Source organism: Amblyomma americanum, chromosome 3 (assembly GCF_052857255.1).
Source record: "Amblyomma americanum isolate KBUSLIRL-KWMA chromosome 3, ASM5285725v1, whole genome shotgun sequence".
NCBI classification, from domain to species: Eukaryota; Metazoa; Arthropoda; class Arachnida; order Ixodida; family Ixodidae; genus Amblyomma; species Amblyomma americanum.
This window is the reverse complement of record NC_135499.1, coordinates 194,466,566-194,487,251: the sequence shown is the minus strand read 5'-3', so window position 1 is coordinate 194,487,251 and position 20,686 is coordinate 194,466,566. Positions and strand designations below refer to the sequence as shown.

Sequence of the window (20,686 nt, the reverse complement as noted above, 5' to 3'; positions counted from 1 at the left end):
CAAGATGAGTTTTTGTTAGCCGCGATACTAGACAAATTCCTATGGGTGAAATGTGCACTACAGACTTTCACAGGCACCAACAAGCATATACACCAAATCGAAGCTTCACCACCCACTCTAATAATAATGGGGGCTAATAATAGAATTTTCAGTTCTAGACGGCTCAGTCAGTACACTGAGGCACCAACGCATTCGTCTCCATGTCTTAAGAAGGATGAGCGTATGCCGCTGACCAAGCGAGAAACGCACTATGCATGCTGCTGTCCGGTTGCCTGCAGTACCCTCTTCCTGGCACTTCCCGCTCTCCCCGCTGGGAGGCGATATAGTCTACGGACATTGTGAATAGATAAAATAACCCTGCCACTCCGCACCTCACGACCGATAATGCCAATCAGCTTTCCCTGATTAATGCGCTAAGCCGGCAAGTAAGCTGAATATCTTGAGGTTTACGAGGTTACGGTTTACTAGTATCCTAGGACAAACTAGCGAAGCTGCTGAAGCCTGTCCGAACGCACGCAGCAGCTGGTACGAGCTCACAGCGCGGAGACGCAACGTGTGGCAGCAGCTTCATGCTTGGCATGTCATACTAGCTGCACGGCTGAGCACGCACACTAGGTTTTTACCGGCGCATTTTAGCATGACCGAGTCGCAGCTGCAGCAGCAGGAGCAGAAAAGCTAGATCAAATAACTAACTAGCTACACTTTAGTGCAGCTACAGCCAAAACCGACGCTATTGTTGGAATTGCGCCCTCAACTAAACAAGAGCTTAGCTTACCTGGTAATTTTTTAGGTTGCACAGTACTAATAACATTTAAAATATTTGATAAAACGATGAGAATGACAGCAAATTGGTCACATAAGAATTTTAATTTTTTACATATCTGATTCTATCGCACAACAAATTGCAGCTCCAACTAAAAATAAAACAGGGGAAAAAGAAGGATGCAGCAGTTCAGAGTGCTATCAAAGAGACATGTGTCTGCCCTCTATACTGATCGTAACAGCTCTCTGCATCTTGGACTTCTTTTTCCGCTCCTGCAATTGTCGCATGTGCTTGTCAAGCCTTGTTACTGTCTTCTTGGTGTTCTGCAATCAATAAAACCAACAAAGAAAATTTAAGGCCACTGATGGAGAAACACCCAAAAGGCACTCAAATAATAGCTGTCAAAAATCAATTCAAACAGTGCACTTTTCATCAGCTCACTTTTATTACTGTCAGAAAGCTCACTTTTGCACTAAGCGTATGGTAAAAACATTGCAGGTAATGAAGTCCTTCTGAAATCCTGACAGCAAATCACTGTAGAAGACACTGTAGGGCTTGAGTCCAGAAAAGAATTTAGGAAATCTAATGTAATTATTACTCACCCACCATAAAGTACCAATAAAAAGATTCAGAAAGACAAACATTCTGGCATTGATGCACAGAAATTGTGGGCTGGCAAAAGAAAAGTATCTCTAATTAAAAATAGGTTAGGCAGATAAATGCTATATTATTTATGAAAAATCAAAGCACCATCTTTTGCATTCAAACAATGAAAAAGCATAAACAGGACTTGTAAGGCCGCTATAGCTCATTCTGGGCTGTTGTGGAGCGCGCGCCGAAGAAAAAGAAAACTTCCTCGAATGCGCCCGCAGGCGCAGAACAAATCCCAATCCCAATGATCCCAGCGCAGGGCCTCGGACCTCTTCTTCACACGACCTTGGCAAATCGGAGCATGTGTGGACAGATGTTTGAGAGAATTCTAGCCCTCCTCCAGAGAATGCCCCCTCGCTCCCTTTGCAACCCCACCCGCTTCTAGAAGATTCCCAGTAGGTTACTTAAAGGTGCACTAAAGAGGAATCTGAACTCGTCTTTTTACTGCGGGAACTCTATCTACACGTTCCGGGCATTTTTAAAAACTTCGAATTATTATCCTATGTGGCCGATTGCCCTAATTAAATCAGATTTAACATCCCGGCTCCCACCGTTTTTTTAAACTGAACGCGGTAGGTGGGAGGAGTCAACCAACGCGTCAGCCAGTCACGTGGTGGCTTGCCGCTCCGCCATCGGCAGAGTGACACCGAAATCAAAGAGTCCATGTGTATTTTTATTTCCATGGGCCTAATTTGCAACTATATTGTCTGTGCCTTCAACTGTTTATTCACAGAAACCTAAAAAAACAACATAAATGGGAAAGTGAAGCCGCCACTAGACTGGCTGAAAGGCACTCCACGCGTTGGTTGACTCCGCCTACCTACCACGTTGAGTTCAAAAAAAGACAAGAGCCATGACATTTAATCAGACTTAATTAGGGAAATCAGCCACACAGGGCAATGATTCTAAGTTTCTAAGAATGCCTGGAACATGTAGACAGAGTTCCCACGGTAAAAAGACGAGTTCAGATTCCTCTTGAGTGCACCTTTAAGTCGGTGTTGCATGCTATTATACAGTTCTTGGTCAGGCTTCATCGAAGGATGTAGACATGTCCCGGCTTTCGGGAAGTCATGAATAACGAGCGTTAAGCTTGAGTGCAACTTTGAGTGTGAAGCTCTTGTTCTTCGGTGCATATTAGTTTTTGTACATTTCTTGACGTTTTATAAGAGTACAGTTCGTCCATGTGTCATCGCCCATCCATCGTCCAGCTGTTTGCTATGAGTCCAACGCCAAATAAACAAGCGCCTTGAAGGGGCGAGGTGGAGAAGAAGAATCTGAGAGACTTTTACTTGACTCATTAGTGACTTATGCTACATAGAAGTGAAACGTCCTCTGTTTCAATTATTACAATGAACAAGTACAGTGCAACATACCTTGACGAATTCAGTGTCACAATTCCACTTTGGCCGGACCACATAGTCCTTGGTAGAAGGCATTGGCACCCGTGCTCTTGCCACCCAGCCCTTTTCCCCTGGCCTCAGTGACCTATGCCAGAAAACGAATATGAGTACTACCACAGCATGCTGAATGAACTGCAAATAATTCACATCTCCATTTAAAGTGTGGCATCTTCAAAGCCAGGACAACCTTTCCAGTGAACGGCAACTTTTCAGCATATACTTCTTACATGCATAGTATTGGGAAGAACTATAAACACTAAAGCTAGTTACTCACTTGTCCTCTCCAGTAAGGGCCTTGTCAATGTCTTTTTTACTTGGTGGCTCCTCAGTAGACTCCATCCTAATTAAGGGGGAATACAAAGGGCAGAGTTAAGAGGACACTGCTTCAAGGCACTGCAATCGGTCCATGCAATAAACGCAGGAGAAGAAAGTGAAGAGCACATATTTGTACTGTTTTCCTGACCGTGCAAACTCGATCGTCGGATAATTTGCCCGGATAGTACTGTCGTTTAGCCATGGTCAAATTTATGAAAGTCAGCGCACTATACAATCGCTGGCGAATATTGGAAAATTTTCGAATATTCGGGACTCTTGAATATCATTTTTTCGTTCGATTCGTATTCGGAATTTCGAATATTTGCACACCCCTAGACGTAAAAGCAATAAGCAAAGAAGCATTTTTGCTCTTCAATGATCATTACTGACAGCATTTTCAGTTGACACACTTTTTAACAGTACTGACATTTGATGCAATCTGTCAGTGCAGCCTGGAAATGTGGGGACGGCCCACACAAGCGTATTGCTATTTTCCACCTCACTTTTATTCTAGATTCTGCAATGCTCACGCATAAAACTGGCTGGGGAACATTGTTATGCCTTATCCTGCAGCACTAGGCAGAGTGATAAGGCTTGCTTGCTGCCTAGCCTCAACACTTCACTTTGTCAACAGGCTTCGGAGCCTGCCAAATGAGATGAAATGAGCAAAACTGACTGCAGGTGGGGCCCCTTTGACATGTAACTATCTCTCTCCCCCTCAGAGCTCTAAATAAAGCTGCACAGGTGTGTCCGGACGCACATAGTCCTTTCCAGCCTAGCTAGCAAAAATGTGTGGGTGCATAAAAAAATTAATTTGTACCCCAAGGTAAAAATGTGCATCTTCTGGCCCAGCCAACACGTTCGTGAGGGTTTGAGAAGTAACCTGTAATGCCAGTTCGAGAAAACACCCAAACCAAAAAGTCCCTTCTCATCGCTTCATCAAGAGGGCAAATACTTGGACTTTTCAGATGGCTTTCAAGAACCCCAGCATGCCGCGAGAAGTGTGAAGTTTACTTGTGTTTGACCACATGAAAAAAAACTGCTTTACATTTTTTCATACGAATGTCTAGGTTTCCTGTAACTTGATGCATCTGACTTCTCCTGTGGCGAGTTTCATTAATAGTGGGGTTCATTCTCCCAATAAGACATTATGTCAGATGACTTTAAAGAGCAATAATTGAACAAAGAAACCAGAACTTCCCGGTTAGTTTGCTTATTGGCCGGAAAGAGTTATAAGCTAGCCCTAAACACAAACTATATAACCCCTTCAGGCGCTGGGTCCACATATGTGGACACTACCGAAACCTCCTCATATTTTCGTACGCAAGGCGAATTTCCAACTTTGAATACCGCGCTCTTGCCATTTTTACCAGTCCTGTCAAGTTTGTGGCGCCATCTCTTGCAGCTACAGCGAAATGCGTTTGTAAAAAAATAAATGGAAATATGTGCATCACATCATTTTTGGCGGGACGAGTAAATAGCTTTTCTTTTTGCATTATATCTTCACAAATGATCGTGAATGATACCATTTAGGGCACGGAATGTGTTGATAGGGTAATGTAGAAACGGCACACCAATTTTCATCGTCATAGACGAAGAAAAAGTGCTCCGATGGACGTTCAGAGTGGTGTGTTCACGAATGTGGACATGGCGCCTTAACACCAAAAATATCAAAATGGCGTTTTCTCCCCACAATGTGCCATTTTTTTGTGGACGTATGGAACGAAATGGGCTCACTGCTTTTGGGCATCGAAAACTATGCTTGTACAAAGAGAACACTGGGCAACTCCAGCGCTGAAACGGTTTTTATGAAAACAGCCGATGGAGGAGCACTCCAAAGAAGTGCGACCAACCGAGCAATGAAGACCCGCAGATGGTTGCAAAGAACCACCACTAAGCTGAGCCACTGCTGACCAACACAGCGCGCTATGACCAGTGCTTAAAGTCAGGGAGGTCTGGGAGGGTCTTAGGCCCCCTACCAATATTCAAAAAGGGATCAGAGACCACCTGTGCTAGATTGTAAACGCATGAATACGAAGGAAGTGACCAATTTCAGTGGTGGTCAGATCATTTTTTCTCTATCGTTCTGAAAATTTCGTTGCGGTTCTTAGCAAGAATCATTACATTTTGTATGAAACTCAAGATGGAGAAAAATACAAACTGGCAGCACTCCAGAGCTGGCCGCTCAGCTCCAAGGCTACAAAATAACAATCAGCACAATGATAGAGCGAGGGGACAGTTTGTTCCAGGTCTCTGACATAAATTGAGCAAACAACGACCTTTAAAAATGATTTCTCAGTTTTGCAAAAACCATGTGTAAAACAGGCCGCAAGATGCTCTCTCTCTCTCACTTTCCACTTGTGCTCAGATCACTCTAGACCCCTTCGATGCGGCCAGACTTGAAGCATTACTTATGATGGAAGCAACCATTGGCCCCAACTTCTGAACCCGTTAATTACGCACCGGTGCCGACGTGAAGGCTCTACATCTAAAAGCCACATTCGGTGCTCAAAATGCCGAATTTTCCTCTGCCTGTCATCACTGAATGACTGCTTCAATGTGTTTTATAAGTCATGAACTACAGAATAATTGCCTGAAGCATACATTCTCACAGCTAAACATTTATTCATGTCTAACGATCAGTTAGAAAAGGCAAGCAAATGCAGTAGTGTTTACGTTCATGTATCAGGCGCTATGTCCACAAATGTGAACGCGAATAAAATATGCTTAAATATGAATATTTTTACGTAATTTTTTGCACATCATTTCTGCTTAGTCTATTGATTGTCATTTATGCAAAAAAACATTTTTCCTTTCAGCAGATTTAATTGGCGCCTGAAGAGAATAATGTATACATTGCATACAGCCCTGGCTGTAATATTATGGAGCACGCTTCAAAACTCTTGTTACGAAGCGAGAATTAGGAACTACTTTATACATATGTTAGCCCATGCCACCTGTGTACTCTTGTATAAGCTGAAGAAATCTTCATATCTTCTCTCTGGAAAGCGTGAGAAAACTTCAGGTGCTGAAGAGTGCTTCGTAACACTGCGGCCGCACGTGTAGATATGCACTAATTTGTGCAATTCTGAAACAGAGGCGTATCTATAGCCTCTATGATGAAAAGAGTAGACAAATCAAATTTTAAGGGCACAAACAGCTTGCCGAAACTTACTGCATGTACAACGAGACATGAAGGCAAGTATGAAAGGCAAGCAATGCATAAGACATTTTATTTTTAAAGTAGGCAAAACTGAGCTTGACTGATTTGCAAAGCCTACTGTGAGTGGTAGAAGCATGATGCATGAAAAGGGGTTAAAAAACATGCATCACCTGGGTCCATATTCAGAGTTTCTGTCATAATAAAAAGCGTCATAATCTGCCACAATGGGCACACCTGATTGGTTGAAATGCCGGAAGCGGATGTGGTGGTTTGGATGCAGCGAAAAGGGTCGAAGAAACCAGACGGTGACGTCAAATACATAGTGTACGCAGCAGATGCTCGACAGCCAACATGGCGGCGCACTCTGAAGTGGAGCCTCTCGCTTCGAAGTGAACTCGTTGATGTTACTGCATTTTTTGGCCCGTGGACTGGCTATAAACTGGGTACGGGACTTTCGCTTCGTCTTGTCCTGCCTATAACAAATTGGATGGACGATAAATTTGGCCTGTTTTTTATTTCGTTGAACGATTCGGTAGCCCCTAGGCCTAACGAGCACCGGTTTGTTGCAGAAATTGTTCTCTTCATTCAAACTGGATGGCGCCACTATCACCGACTCATCTCGTCTGCGTATGTTGAATGATGTAACATAAAGCAGAATGACCCGCAAAATACTTGCGTTTACTGCGCGCAAACGTGCAATTCCTATTCTACAGCTCTCTATTAGCTGTTGAAGCGTCCCACATCATGATCGTGTGTAATGTCGGCCAGCGTGAAACCACTCACATGCAAGGATAGTCAGTCGCCAGCGACACGCTGCTACACCGAAGCATTTGACATGCCAGAGGTGGTTTTTTGGTGTGCCTTACGGTTCTCGATAGCCACGGTGGTGTGGCTCTGCATCACTGAGCTCGCGAGTTAGCTTGCAAGTTAGTTTTAAGGCGTCAATGGGCATGCGTGTGCTTCGTGCCATGGCGAACCTATGAAAACTTCGTCTGCGAAGTACCCCAACGCACATATTAAGAGAAACACAGTAAGAAGATTTTTTTAGCCGATCCCTTTTATTTATTTGCAGTGCCTGCATAAAATGAACGAAAAAAAACGGTTATTACCGTCTGCACAACTGTCCAGTCACAGCACCAATTTACATTCAGCGATGTTGCAGACGGCAAGTCGTCACGGTGTCTTGGTTCAGCCCGGCACGAAGCGCGCATTGTGCAGCGAGTGAGTGTATGCTACAAACTTTCCTCTCCGTTCCCTTTCCCTCAAGATAAATTTAGAACGCTGTGTTGTGCGAACAAGCTAGCTGCCTTTTATTTACCATTGGCGATCGACGGCTGTAGAGGTCGCCTTCTGTCACTGAAAATGCATACGTGGTTGTGTACAATATTTTCTTCTTTAAGTACACCTCTGGTTTTTACGGTGCAGAAAAGAGTGCCTGAACTATATTGTTTGTATTTGCTGAAGTCAATTGGGTAAATAAAGCAGCTTTCATATCACCCCTTTACAGTGGAATCTGATGCACAACCAAACTTGTGGCTGAATGTTTCTTCTGTCGCATTGGTCGCATTCTTTTTCTCGGCAAAGAGCAAAAGCGCCGCTGGACGTTTGGCTGCGGCAACCGCAACGCAGTGACATCCTGCCGCCGCTCACAGTCGCAACCGAACCGACATCCGCTTCCGGTTTTTTGAGCAATCAGGTGCGGCCGCTGCGGCAGATTATGACGCTTTTTATTATGACACAAACTCGGAATACGGCCCCTTGTCTGTGCACGTGTGACATATGCGTTGGGCAAAATATATGGCTGCTATGTAGTGCACCATGTGTGGCATGTGCAATGAAAAGGTGCCACTGTCGCATTTTCCCAGTTGTGACCTGTTACTGAGGCCTCGACTCTCAGAAATTTAAACTAGAACTACTGTGCAGAAGTTATGTTATAATAAATTACCCAAAGTAAATTGGTGGCTAATTCACTGTGCTTCAGGATTACTGATGCCAGCACAATGTTTACAATAAAAAAAATGCAACTAACAAATTTTACAAGTCTATGTTGTTAAAATCATACTGCAACATGAGAGGTTAGCCTTGACTACAGACTTTCACTTCGACAACACCCCACGCACCCACCTGATCTTGCGCTTCTGGGGCATGCGCTCAAAGTCCTTCTGCTCACGTTCCTCCTTGGATATGGAGGAGTAGTTTGTGTTGAGGTTGAAGATAGGCCGGGCCCACTCATTTATGAGCTTGCCCGCTCGCTCCCTGTTCTCCTTGCTCTCCTTGGGGTGCTTGTACAGGTACATGACAGCACGGCCGATGCCACTTGACTTGAGGAAGCCCTGGTCCAGCGGCGGGAACTCGCCAAGCAGCCGCAGCATGTGCTCACGTATCTGAAGGTGAGGTAGGCTTTTGTCTGGCAGCGGAGCCAACCATTCCGCCATGGCATGTAAAACACCCTGGTCCAAGAAAGCACCCTTCAAGTCCAGCTTCTTCAGCTGAGGCACCACCACAGGCAGAAGCTTCAGCTTCTTGGTTGCCGCACGCTTGGCTTGGTTCAACTCCTTGTCTTCCTGCATGCCAGTACACAGCACGCATCAGTGCTTGCTTCTTTAGCAAGCCACCTCAGCAGCCTACTGCCACAACCACGAGACTCCTAAGGGGCTGTATCTACATTCCTTGGTGAGCACTAGGCTCAAACAAACATGACTCGCAATAATTCTTAACTCACTGTGTCCAGCCAAGCCTGTACACTTGTAGCTGTTCAAAACACAATATGGCCAGGCCACTGCATTCAATTAGACTGTACCTCACCACCAACAAAGTCAAGTAGTCAAATGACAGTCATGAATTCAAACCAAAGAACATTCCAGAAGGTTCTGACAGAGAGCTTCGGCTTGCATTACACGAAATGCAATGAATAATGCCAGGATAGCTGCCAAGTTTAGGTTTTCCCCTTCTGCCAAAGTGCAATGTTTACAAAGCAATCAACCTATTTTGTTTTTTTAACTGTGTCCAATTTATATCTGCCTCACCATGGGCAAATGAGATTTTGAACCAATTCAGACACTTGATTTTCTCTTTCATGTAACCTCATGCTATGACTAAGTCGGAGTTCGCTGCAGCACTAGTACACCAATAGAGATATAGCTCTCAAGCCCTTTAAGTCAAAATAATTTCACTAAAGAATCCAGCCTGTCCTAGAGTGCCTTAGGCACACTAAGGCTAGAGGAAAAGCTGCAAGTGCATGACCTGTCGCCTCACGCCAGTGACTCCGCTATAGAGGCACAATGAGTCAGGAGAACAGGTAGCACACTGACCTCTGCTGCAGCCTTCATTTCCTTGATTATTTCAACTATGATGTCATCAGTGTCGCTAATGATGTCAACATCTTTCCGTTTCCTCCGCCGAGAATTTTCTTCCTTCTTCTTGGCCATCATCATATCAAAGTCAGACATGAAGTCAGAACCTCTGCAATAATAAAAACAAAGAAACGAAAATGCAGTGGTAATAAGATTATGAGCACAAAGAAACCAATGGTCCACAAGTGAGAATTCGTGATACGTGGGAAGCATAAATATGCAGTTAATCGTACCTATCACTAGGAACCAGAAATAATGAATACAGCTGAGCCACAAGCTAAAATAGAATAGCAACCCAGTCGGAGGAAGAATGGAGATAGCAGCTCACTTTGAGAAACAGCACATGCTCAAAACGCTAATATAGTTCCTCCCAGAGCAAATCTCATTTGTACAGCCTTAAGGAGGGCACAAGTACAAGTACAAGTTTCCAAGCCCTGTGCGTAACAAGATAAAAAAATTTCATTTTATATGCAGCTCATTTCTGTCACTCAAAGTGAAAGGCTTGAAATTATGTAACCTTAGTAAACAGATAATTATATTCGGATACAACTCAATAACAAAGCGACAGATGCCCTTCAAAGGAAACCCTCCAACCAATGGCATCCCCCCATCCTTATTCCCCCTCCCCTTTTTTCCTGAATAAACGTTTTCATCACTACCATCACTGTATCATGGAAAAATGAACCTCTTCTGGCTACATAAATGCAAAGGCATAACTCTTAAATTTTTTGTTCATTGAGATCTAATAATGGCTCAATGCACGTTTACTTCCAACAGCAAACCACTTAAGATAATTAAGACAAAACAAGCCATAATAATATTTCATCCTTAACTCAATTATGCAGTAATTACTCATTTGCACCCACAAAAATTAGATTAAAATGAGCAATTAATGCCTAAATGAAATCTAGTTTACCTTGGGGGCTTCCCCTAAAATACACTAAACTACCCTTAACTCGGAGCAATACTGTCAACTCTCAACATTTAAAACTCGAGGGGGGGCCAAAAATTTGTGCAAATTACGTGGGGTTCGAATTAATGTGAGCCTGCTTAATATGCTTGATGTCAAACCAAACCGTCAGTTTGAATATGCCAGATGAGCAAATTAAGCGAGCTCGAATGAATGAGAATCTACTGTATTTCGACTTTTGTGTTTAAGTTTAAATTGTCTGCCATGCTTTCAACTATCAAAATAGCCGTCACATTGGAGTGTTCCTTCTGACTTAATATTACAAGGTACACCTTGCTTTTCTTTCCCTTTGCACAATCAAAGCTCTGTGCACTCGTGAATTCGATTGACCGAATTTCAGTGCCTGCTTCAATTACAACAAAGATGGGCACAACATAAGTGAAACTTGGGAATAGTTCCGTGAAAACCTTTAAGAACATTTCCCTTCAGAATGTGTCAATAAAGACTTTTCAGCAAGTTACTGGCCTTCAAATGCCGGGCAACAGAAACCTAGTTGTACTATTGCTTCGCCAAACACGGCACTAAACTGGAATGTTAAGGCACACACCGAGAGCGGCGGCTGTCTGGCTCGAGCTCATCGTCTGAGCTGGACACATCTGGCACAGCCTCGCTAGCTGGAACTGGAGCTGGCTGCTCACTGTCGTCAACATCGAGGTCTGCTGGCTGGGCTGATGCCTGCATGTCCATGTCCTCATCTTCATCTGAGCCCGCCTCCGACTTCTCCTCTGCCTTTTCTTCATTTTCACCCTCTTCTTCGCTGTCGGACAGTACTGCCCTCCAAGAAAAAGAGAAGTAACATTCAAAGTGCTGCAAACAGCCTTTTTTAACCCTGAGGTTATACAACCCTTCCACACAGGCACTTAGGGTCCTTGTAGAGGACAATTCTCATAGAACCTCGAAGAAAAACCAATCTGTGCTTCTGTTACTCTGCATGATGCGATTCAATTCTCACTGAAAAGTAAGCCTGCAATGAGCCAGGTGGGGCTATGTGAGCCAAAAACCATATGCTGTTCACACGTCCACTTTTCACAACATAAAAGTCAGCATATGAGGCATTTTTCACAGTCACCTTATTTTAAACTATGCACAAAAGTGGATTTGAATGCACACTCAAGATCTTGGCCAAACCAAAAAGTACAATGCAGACACACTGCTCCACAAGTAAATCCGTTAAAATGACGAAAGCCCTACGAGTCTAAAAGAGAAAAAGAAATAACACAGGGAAGACAAGGACACAAAAGAGTGACACATTAACGCAAAAAGAGAGTATGTGCGGGTCGCTGTCTTCTTTGCACAGTTCATTCCTTACAAAATTGAACTACCAACCAGCCCAGGCAGTCACAGCTACAACCCACTGGTTTCATTGCTTTATGTTTTGTTTTCACCTAATATTTAGCCATTTTTCAAGCTCGAGAATGGTGGTGACAGTGTACAACTCCATTCAAGAATATGACTGCAAATCAAAAAGGCCATTAAATATGCTTTAATGTGTCATATTTATTGCTCACTAATTTGCTCAAAACTGTAAAGAGCTACTGGTGCCCCCATAGCTTTTCTGAATAACGCGTGCAGTGTGCAATCTCAGTACTACTGGTACCACATAATATCAAATTACGAAATTCCCTAGCATTACTTTTAAGAGAGACAAAGTGGCTAGAGCAGAGAAGCTAGGCATGAGAAGGTATCTCCGGTCAGGCAAGCTTTTGCACCTGCACTGGACAGCAGCCAAGTACCATAGAGACAGGAGTAACAGACACTCTTCCATGAATTTCATTTGATCACGTCACATCACAACCTTTCTGCAAACCATGCACAGGCTGACTTTATCAATATAAATGCTGCTTTCCTTGCAACCGTGACCGTGATCTGCCTCAAGTACTGTAAAGCCTGCTGTCAACAAGTTACTTGTGAAATGCATAATTTGTCTGCCTAATCTGTTGCTAGTCAATTAGTGACTGCTTTGCAACAATAACAAATATACATCCAAATTAAGCCACAGCACGCACTTCGCACAATTTCACTGAAGACATACCTTTCCTTGCTTTCTTTCCTTTGTCCTTCTTTTTCTTTGTGGTTTCCAGATCTTCTTTTCCGAACCCCTGGATCAAGGTTTGTGAAAGGAAAAGTCAAACATATATGAGCTCGACATTCTTGAAGGACAGGAAGACAGGATGAGGGCAAAGTGGGTCAAGGAAGAAAGGCAAGTTAATGACATCGCAGTCGAAATCAAGACGAAGAAAGAGCTTGGGCAGGGCATGTACTGCGTAGGCAAGATAAACGATGGTCGTTAAGGGTAATGGACTGGATTCCAAGAGAAGGCAACCATAGCAGAGGTGGCAGGAAGTCAGGAAGGCAGATAAGTTAACAGCATTTAAACAGTGGCGTTGAAACAGATATACAGTCACAATATCGATAGTTGGGCAAGTTGGTGCTGTTGCATCTTGAAAAGACAGCGAGAAAGGTCTGTACAAGAGCTTGTTCTGCTCTTGCTGTGTTTTCGTCTTTTGTGCTGTTTTTACAATAATACTGTCACACTCATGTCCCGAGATGATGCAATTAACAACTATGTTAGCACTTGCAAACAGAGCAGAAGCAGTCGCACATGAAGAAGCTGCAATGGCTCAGACAACGAAAGGCAAGTTAAGGCACTGTGCCACATTCACAGCTTAAAAAAACAAATAGGATCTTGCCATATGAAAATACCAAGACTGTACCAAAAATATAAATCAGCTACAAATGTACATTCAATAAGATAGGAGGATATCTAAGACCACAAAAAAAATATCAGGATCAAAGGATGGTTGGTACCCAGTGGAAATGGCAAATCAAAAGTAGACAACCAGACTCACCTCAAATTCAGACTCGTCATCACTGTCCCCAAAGATGTTTGCAATCAGCTCGCCCACATTTGACCTGGAAATTATCCCCCAAGAAACCTCATTATATGCTGTACAAAAAGTACAGCACAAAAAAATCTCTTTTCTACTGCCATTATGCAATGTAAGTAGTTTTGCTTGCTGATTTTCAAAATAGTGTGGCTCAATGGCTATGGTGTCTGGCTACTGATGAGCAATCATGCTTACGAGTACGTATAACATTCAGCACGACTGAAGGAATAGGAAGTGTCAGCCATTATATTTTCAAGCGATAATAACCTCCATACTAATGAGCATCGATAATAAGCGTTCGCATGTGCCTCAAAAACGATTGTATGGTGACCTTTACCCGGCTTGCTCGCGCTGGCAGTTGCATTCTCGGACGAGCAGTTGCGAAAGCAAACTTCCAGTAACCGCCAGCACACGCCAGAATCCGAAACCACTGAACCGTTTGCTCTTTGGTTTGCTGCTAGTCAGCCAGGCCACATGCGGCCACATGCAGACACCAGCTTATTGCCTTTTATCTCCAGTTGCCACCAACTGCTGGATTTGCGATTATATTGTTGCGCGTTTACTGCTTTGAGCTGCGCACACGCCATCATGCCATCCTGCAGGGAACTACATAATGCGGGGCGAGGTGGGAGGAGGTATGAATCACATTTTTTAAATAAACTTTTTCTGCCCAGCAAAGGGTGCGAGCTGGTGGGTAGACGTACAGGCAGCAATACATGGTAATATTACATTTTACGACGACCACTGTAGAGTTTTTTTAGGACATGTTCGCAAAATTTTCGTGTAATTTGCGCGCCGCCTTTTTGAAGCCTTAATTTGAAGAAAAAACTGCTCAAATTACACAACTAAATACGGTAAGAGCGATAAACAGATGCACACAAAAAGGCCGAGAAGGACACGGGACAAGCACTTGTCTTCCTCGGCCTTCTTGAGTGTCTTTTTTGTGCAATTAGTATTTCTTCCTATGTCTTTCTTGACCTTTCAGTATGAGTCTTTTTTGCACTATTATTTGTTTCAAAGGCTGTTTATCTTTCTGCACTACAAGTTTTTTTAAGCTCTTTCTCTTGGCTGTGCACTAGAAAAGTTTCTTGTATACATATGCACATAAGTCTGTTGCACTCACTCATTGTCGCTGTCATCGTCCTCCTTATCAGAGTCTTCCTTGTCGTCCTCCTCATCCTCCTTGTCAGATCCGGCCTCTTTCGCATCCTCTCTGTCTGAGTCTTTCTCATCGTCAGAGTTCCTCCTGCAAGTGAAAGGCAAGTTAGTATCAGCACATGTGCCCAACAACTAAATCTGTCTGCAGTCAGTATTCTGAAACATACCTGAGACGAATCAAGCAGTGTTACCAGTATGAAACAAAAACAAACAAGATTAGGCCAACGGTGGGCAAGAAAAAAATAAGTGGCACGTTACACACAACTCAGTTTATCCAGCTGGTGCAGTCATTTCTAAGACTTGCACATTCATACACCTTTTCTCACGGTGCACTTCCGCGTGGCTAGAACAAAAATCGAAGGGTAAACTCTTCCATAACGGTATGACGCAATAGTGTTAAGAGTTTTATGCCCACATACACGAAACTGGTCATTTTAAACTTTACATTCATAGACCCCTGGGAGTCCTAATACCACTCCTGGCACAGTGGTGCAGCGGTTAAGCGATGCGCCACTGCCATGCGTTGGCAGGTGCTTGTGCGACCTAGGCTGCTCTTCCCCAGCTACCTCTCGTGAACAATTATTAATTTAACTGCCCCCTGCTATAGCGTGCAGTTTGCCCATAATCCGGTGGGTAGGTTTTGATTGCACCACATAGTCACATGACCTAGGTGGCCTGCCTAGATTGCTTCTCCGGGGATTTACCACTCACAACAACGCCGCTGCCGACGAAACTTAGATTTTCTGCAGAACGAGAGCCTTCATGCCATCGCATTAAAATGAACGGCTAGCTGGTAATAGAGTGCACAATGACCAGGTATCACCAAGCAGCAGAAAGCACAAGTTTGTAAAGCAACATTGGGTCTAGCAGAGAAGGCAGCTGTTGTTTACCATCCCATAAATGTGAAAAAGAAATGAATGATGCAAGTAAGAGCCACGAACTATAAATGTGTTTCTGTATTACCCACAGCCCTGACAGCAACACACATGCACTATGTGTATGGATTCAGTGAACAATGGCTGAACATAAACACCTTGTGCCCCATATGACACAAGGCCTACTTGACAGCTGAGGAGGCCTGGCGATGACGACAGTCTTGACTTCCATATTAAAATGCCTCATTTTTTAAATTTTCATTCTGTTCTTTACAGCTTTGCTGGGCAAGTCCCTTTTCTTTTTCTGCTTCAGTATGTTTGATCACCCAGCAGTCTTCTTCATTCCCACCATTATTTACTAACTTATAACATTCTTTAACCAGGTATAACGTAAGACAACACAAACAACAATAATAAATAATAGCAAGCAGCGATAAAAAAGTAATGCAGGCATATACTGTCAATGCCAAACAACAGAGCAATTTGTAATGGGTGAAAATGATAATCACAACAAAATGCAAAAGAAACATAACAGTTAACAGTGAGTGACTGCTGAAGCGACCTGCAAGTAACTGCTCAATTTTAACAGAGATTGTGCTTATAAACCACTGCACTATGACCAGCCTTGCCTGATAGGAGATGACGGGCCACTACTCCTCTCCTCGACTCCGGTGTTGGAAGGACTAGGGCTTGCAGGCGGGCTGTCATGGCATGACGGGGCCTCATCCTCTTCGTCTTGCTGTTGACCACCGTCAGAATGTGTCTGTTCCACTGCACTTTGCTCACCTCCAGCACCGGAGGTAGAGCTTTGCCTGCTCTCACGGCCATCGTCGGCTTGTTCTGGCAACAGCACGAGATTGCAAGCCACACGTTGGTCAACGAAGTGTGAAATGCTGGCTGGCTGCGGGTTGGCTGGCTGTACACAGTGCCAGAAGATGTGTACCATTTTGCTCAGCCTACCACAATATCATCGTTGTGCAGTAACTGTTGCTGCACATCTAACCTTTGTAATACTATCGCCTTCAAAAATACTATGTCCTAATACAAAGCAACGAAAAACACTTTGGCAAAGACCTTACACAATATCAGCCGCTTAGGATTCGTAAATATACACAAAAAGCTTGAGAGCCTTGCACTGTCACTTCATAAAACTATAAAGTTACAGGCCATGATTTTAAAGGAAATGAACCTTAACAACAATTAATTACCCATTATATTAAACAACACTGATCTAATTTGAATGGTGCAAATCATACTTATTGAATGGCTTGATATTGCTAAATATAATGTGAACATATCACACTCCTTGCCATCTGAAGGTGGACTAAGCCAAACACAGGAAAGTTCAGCACCATCTGACAGGCAGGCACATTCCCTAAACTCCCTTTTCACTCCATATCTATGGTGAATGCTTTGCACCTACAGTCAAAGATGGCGACCCTGCACTCTACACAACATAACTGATAAGTGTTTGATTAAGGCTACCAATACCAACATGTAAGAACACAAAGGCAGCATGCAATGCCAAGTTACCAAATATGATATGAGACAACTCCTTCCTAAACTGGCACCTCTGGGAGAAATTCCAGAACAATGGAGCCAACACTCCCATTGTTACTCTCAGTGATGCAAATCTTGGCATGGTAAGGGCACTGCTCCCTATCACAACTGCTCACCATTCTCTTCTTCTCCTGCCGACTGGTCACCACCACCGCTGTCATTCTCCGGAACAGGGGAGCTTGGCGAACTGCGCACTTCTGCATCACTATTCCCCTCGTTCTTTTCACCGTCCGACCCACTGCCCACATCACCTCCAGCGTCGCCCTGCCCTTCGCTAGCAGAGTCCCTGGACACCTCACAATTGTTGTCACCTTCATCTTCTCGACCACTCTCCTGGCCACTTCTGTCGTTTTCCGATTGTGCAGGGCTTTGCAGGCTCTCACTGTTGTTATTGGAATCTGGCGACGCCACAGGAGACTGCAGTTCAAAAAAAAAAATTACATTTTGAAGTGGCACCTTGTGAAAAATTATCATTTGATAGCACACCTCGGGGGAAGCCGCATCAGGAAAAACTTACTGGCAGTTTAAACTTATTTTTTTTTTCAAGCAGATCAGAAATTTCATGTATGGGTCATTATTTGGAAAGGAAGGGTAGTATTCTACTTGTGCAGCCAGCAAATCGTCGTATACCATGCTAGACTGCTGTGTGTATGTAGCAACAAGCACAGATGTACTCTACACATGTTCACAACATACCAGAGAGCATGTTACAAATGCTTCGTGAAAAGTATGCAAATGGTCTTCTTTGCCTGAAGCATTCAGTCACCGAGCACAAATCATGGCCCTATACCACCAAGTATGCCTATCAAGAGTGGGCGCCAAGCTTATGCCACTATGAGCATTCTGCAGCATTTTCTTCATCCCTGAAGCTGTTGAGCACTACAGCAACAACAAAATACCCATCATCACTACAGTACCACCACTACCACAACCATGGGACAGTTTACTGTCGGAAACAAGCGTAAAAATATTGGCATTATCTTGTGGACAGAGGACATAACTCGCAGTTTTATAAAATTTATATCTTAAATTGGCAAAATTCAGACCAGGGCCTAAGTTTTTATTCAAACTTAGCCACTCTCTTGGCAGCTGGGCTATGCTGCCTGCAGTTGATACACTACATTTCATTAAGAGGATTAAGCACAATACAAAGCATTAATTTCACTAGAAGAAAATTCAGACCCCTCTTTTTTTCTCTTACAACTAGCCACCTTTCTTGCTGCCAGCAAGAAACAGTTGCTTGTAGCTGTGTTAGATAGCAATAGCCTTATTTTATTTAGTCTTTTAAAAACACCCTAGTACTTTAACTCAAGCACCTAAGTCAATGTCATGCTCATTATTATTGCCACTGCCTGCCACCTTGGGTGTCATCACGTTTGTAATGTCAGGGTTTCTAGATGGTGACTACTACGGGAAGGCAACATTCCATATAAAAAATTACATTTAAATTTTTCTGCTGTATTTCTCAACCCCATAGCCAGGTATATGTTTATTTGGGCAAGGTGCTTTCAACTGCCACAAAGAAAATATCATCGATAAAAGTCAACAGACTGTCCCTTTAATCCAGATAGAACAAGAGGTCCATATCCAAAAAGGACATTCACAAAGATGTAGTAGCACTATGTTCCAAATTTACTTGAACAGTGGCCAGTATTAAGGTGAAAGAATGGGTCACTTACTCTCAATCATGACCACCATGAACCAAAGTTCCCAGCAATCACTGGCGATGGAAACAAAAAAACTCCACACGGCAACAACATGGCCACATGGCCTCCAAAAACGTTTTTTTTTTTAAAGTTCTTCTTGTAAGCTCTTTATCATACAACGTGGCGCCCTAAAGTTGGATCAGGCATTTCAGTTCACTGGGGGCTATGCATGCAGACACCCAAATGAAACGTTTTCACTAAGTTGTGTAGCTACCATAGATAGGTAAAGGTAAAAAATTGAGGTGAAGTTGCTTCGACAGAAGACCCGCATGTTGCTGCTACAAGGTAATTTTCTTGTCTAGAAACAATTCTATGCAACAGGGTTTATGTATATTATAAGCAAGCATAACACACAGTTCAACACCTGCCTGTAAACCTGTTGGACGTCTGCGTCCATTTGCATTTTCCTGTGTCAAATCCCGACTGCACGCGAAATTGACAGGTAACCAGTGGCCCCGAATCCTCCCACGATTCTCAAGACTTCATAAGCTGCAACTGTAATACAAATGAATGACAAGCAGCGCTTACGCTCTAAATCGCTCTTTCTAATCAAACGCCATACCGTGACAGCTGCTAGGCAAATGACGCAGGTGCAACAACAACAAAATGAGGCAACCGCTGCACTAGTTTTCCACTGCGGTCCTAGTTTTGAAATTTAACAAACCTAGACTCTTTAACCGATAATGGAGGCACAATGGCAAATCTGAATGACGCAGGTTTCGTTACTAAGCGACACAGCACTAACCTCATCAGATATTTAACGACTCACCGGACTGGCGATGTTTCCGACGCCCTCGTCTTCACTGCCAGGATCCATGTCCGATCCAGACCCCGCCGAGTTCGCTGCAATCGAAGACACCGCATTACTCGGAGACTGATACACATCGATCGTGCACCAAAGTGTTTTGTCGCGACACCTGGAACATCGGGCTCGCCAACTTTCCAGTTCCACCGCTCAACAAACCAGGTGGCAAGCTCTGACGCTGTTGGGGTGGAACATTAACGACCTTGAACAACTTTACGTAAATGCGATTCCAGTATGCCAAAGGTTCTAGTCACTCCCAAATGAAAGAAAAACAGAGCCACTGATTTCTTTCACGAAAAGTGAAACAGACAGCTTGCAGCATGAACGAGTGACGCTAATATGAAACGCTAAAAGGGGGTACCGCGGCTCTTCCGCTGTGCGCACTGAGAGACGCGATTTATTGGCAGCATGCTTTACAGCAGGCGCGTGCGGCAAAACTACAGCTCAAGCAAAATTTCATACTTACACATTGTTCACAACCCGGCGAGATCTGTTAATTCACACAAAGCATAAAAGTCGAAGCACTACTAAAAACAAGAGGAAGCTGCCTTGGCCTGCCTCGAAACGATGTCGGTGATGTCGATGAAGCAGCACCAGACTGGCAGAACCGCCAGACGTTGCGCAGCACAGTCGGCACGGTCGTGTGATGTGACATGCGAAAGGCTTCCGAATCTTTCACACAGGGTTGAAAAAAGCAGTAATTAGGTTCTTTTTTTTTTAAACGGTATTGTAATTTGATTTCCAAACATGTTCCATGAGCCGGCCGGCACTTTTCAGGCTAAGTCGAGCCAAGTTGAAAGCATGGCTGCTGTGTCAACGCGGGTTTGTTAAATTCGTTAGATCGTCGCAGACATAGGCGGAACAAACCTACCTAAAGGCGGTATTTTTTTTGTCTTAGCTTCAGTGTAATATCTGCTGTACTTTCGGCCCTCCTGTACAGTTGATCCCACTGCTCTCGCCGATGCCTGGACAAACCGGAGTGTTCGAGCTTTGCCTTGATCAGCTTTGGCTGGACAGAGCCAGGAAGCTCCGCGCATTTCTAACCACATGTGTTGGAATTCTGCTTGCAGCTGTGGCCG

General features: G+C 43.8%; 1 protein-coding gene across 1 annotated transcript; it reads right to left on the bottom strand.

Moving 5' to 3' along the window:
• Window positions 1-840: 840 nt before the first annotated feature.
• On the bottom strand, window positions 841-20,207 carry LOC144125777 (uncharacterized). Its single transcript, XM_077659480.1, has 13 exons — window positions 20,074-20,207; window positions 19,572-19,645; window positions 17,213-17,513; window positions 16,166-16,376; window positions 14,627-14,749; window positions 13,465-13,528; window positions 12,648-12,714; window positions 11,163-11,385; window positions 9,604-9,754; window positions 8,417-8,856; window positions 3,089-3,154; window positions 2,788-2,899; window positions 841-1,086 (listed from the first exon to the last, which is right to left on the bottom strand). The coding sequence occupies exons 1-13, from the start codon at window positions 20,075-20,077 to the stop codon at window positions 964-966; spliced, it is 1,959 nt and encodes a 652-aa protein (XP_077515606.1). The 5' UTR covers window positions 20,078-20,207; the 3' UTR covers window positions 841-963.
• Window positions 20,208-20,686: the final 479 nt, after the last annotated feature.

Excerpts from the sequence above, each read along its gene's own strand:
- LOC144125777 (XM_077659480.1), bottom strand. Across the intron at positions 13,529-14,626 it reads GACGATGACAGCGACAATGA|GTCAAATGTGGGCGAGCTGA; the intron begins GTGAGTGCAACA and ends GATAATTTCCAG. Across the intron at positions 8,857-9,603 it reads AAATGAAGGCTGCAGCAGAG|GAAGACAAGGAGTTGAACCA; the intron begins GTCAGTGTGCTA and ends ACTGGCATGCAG.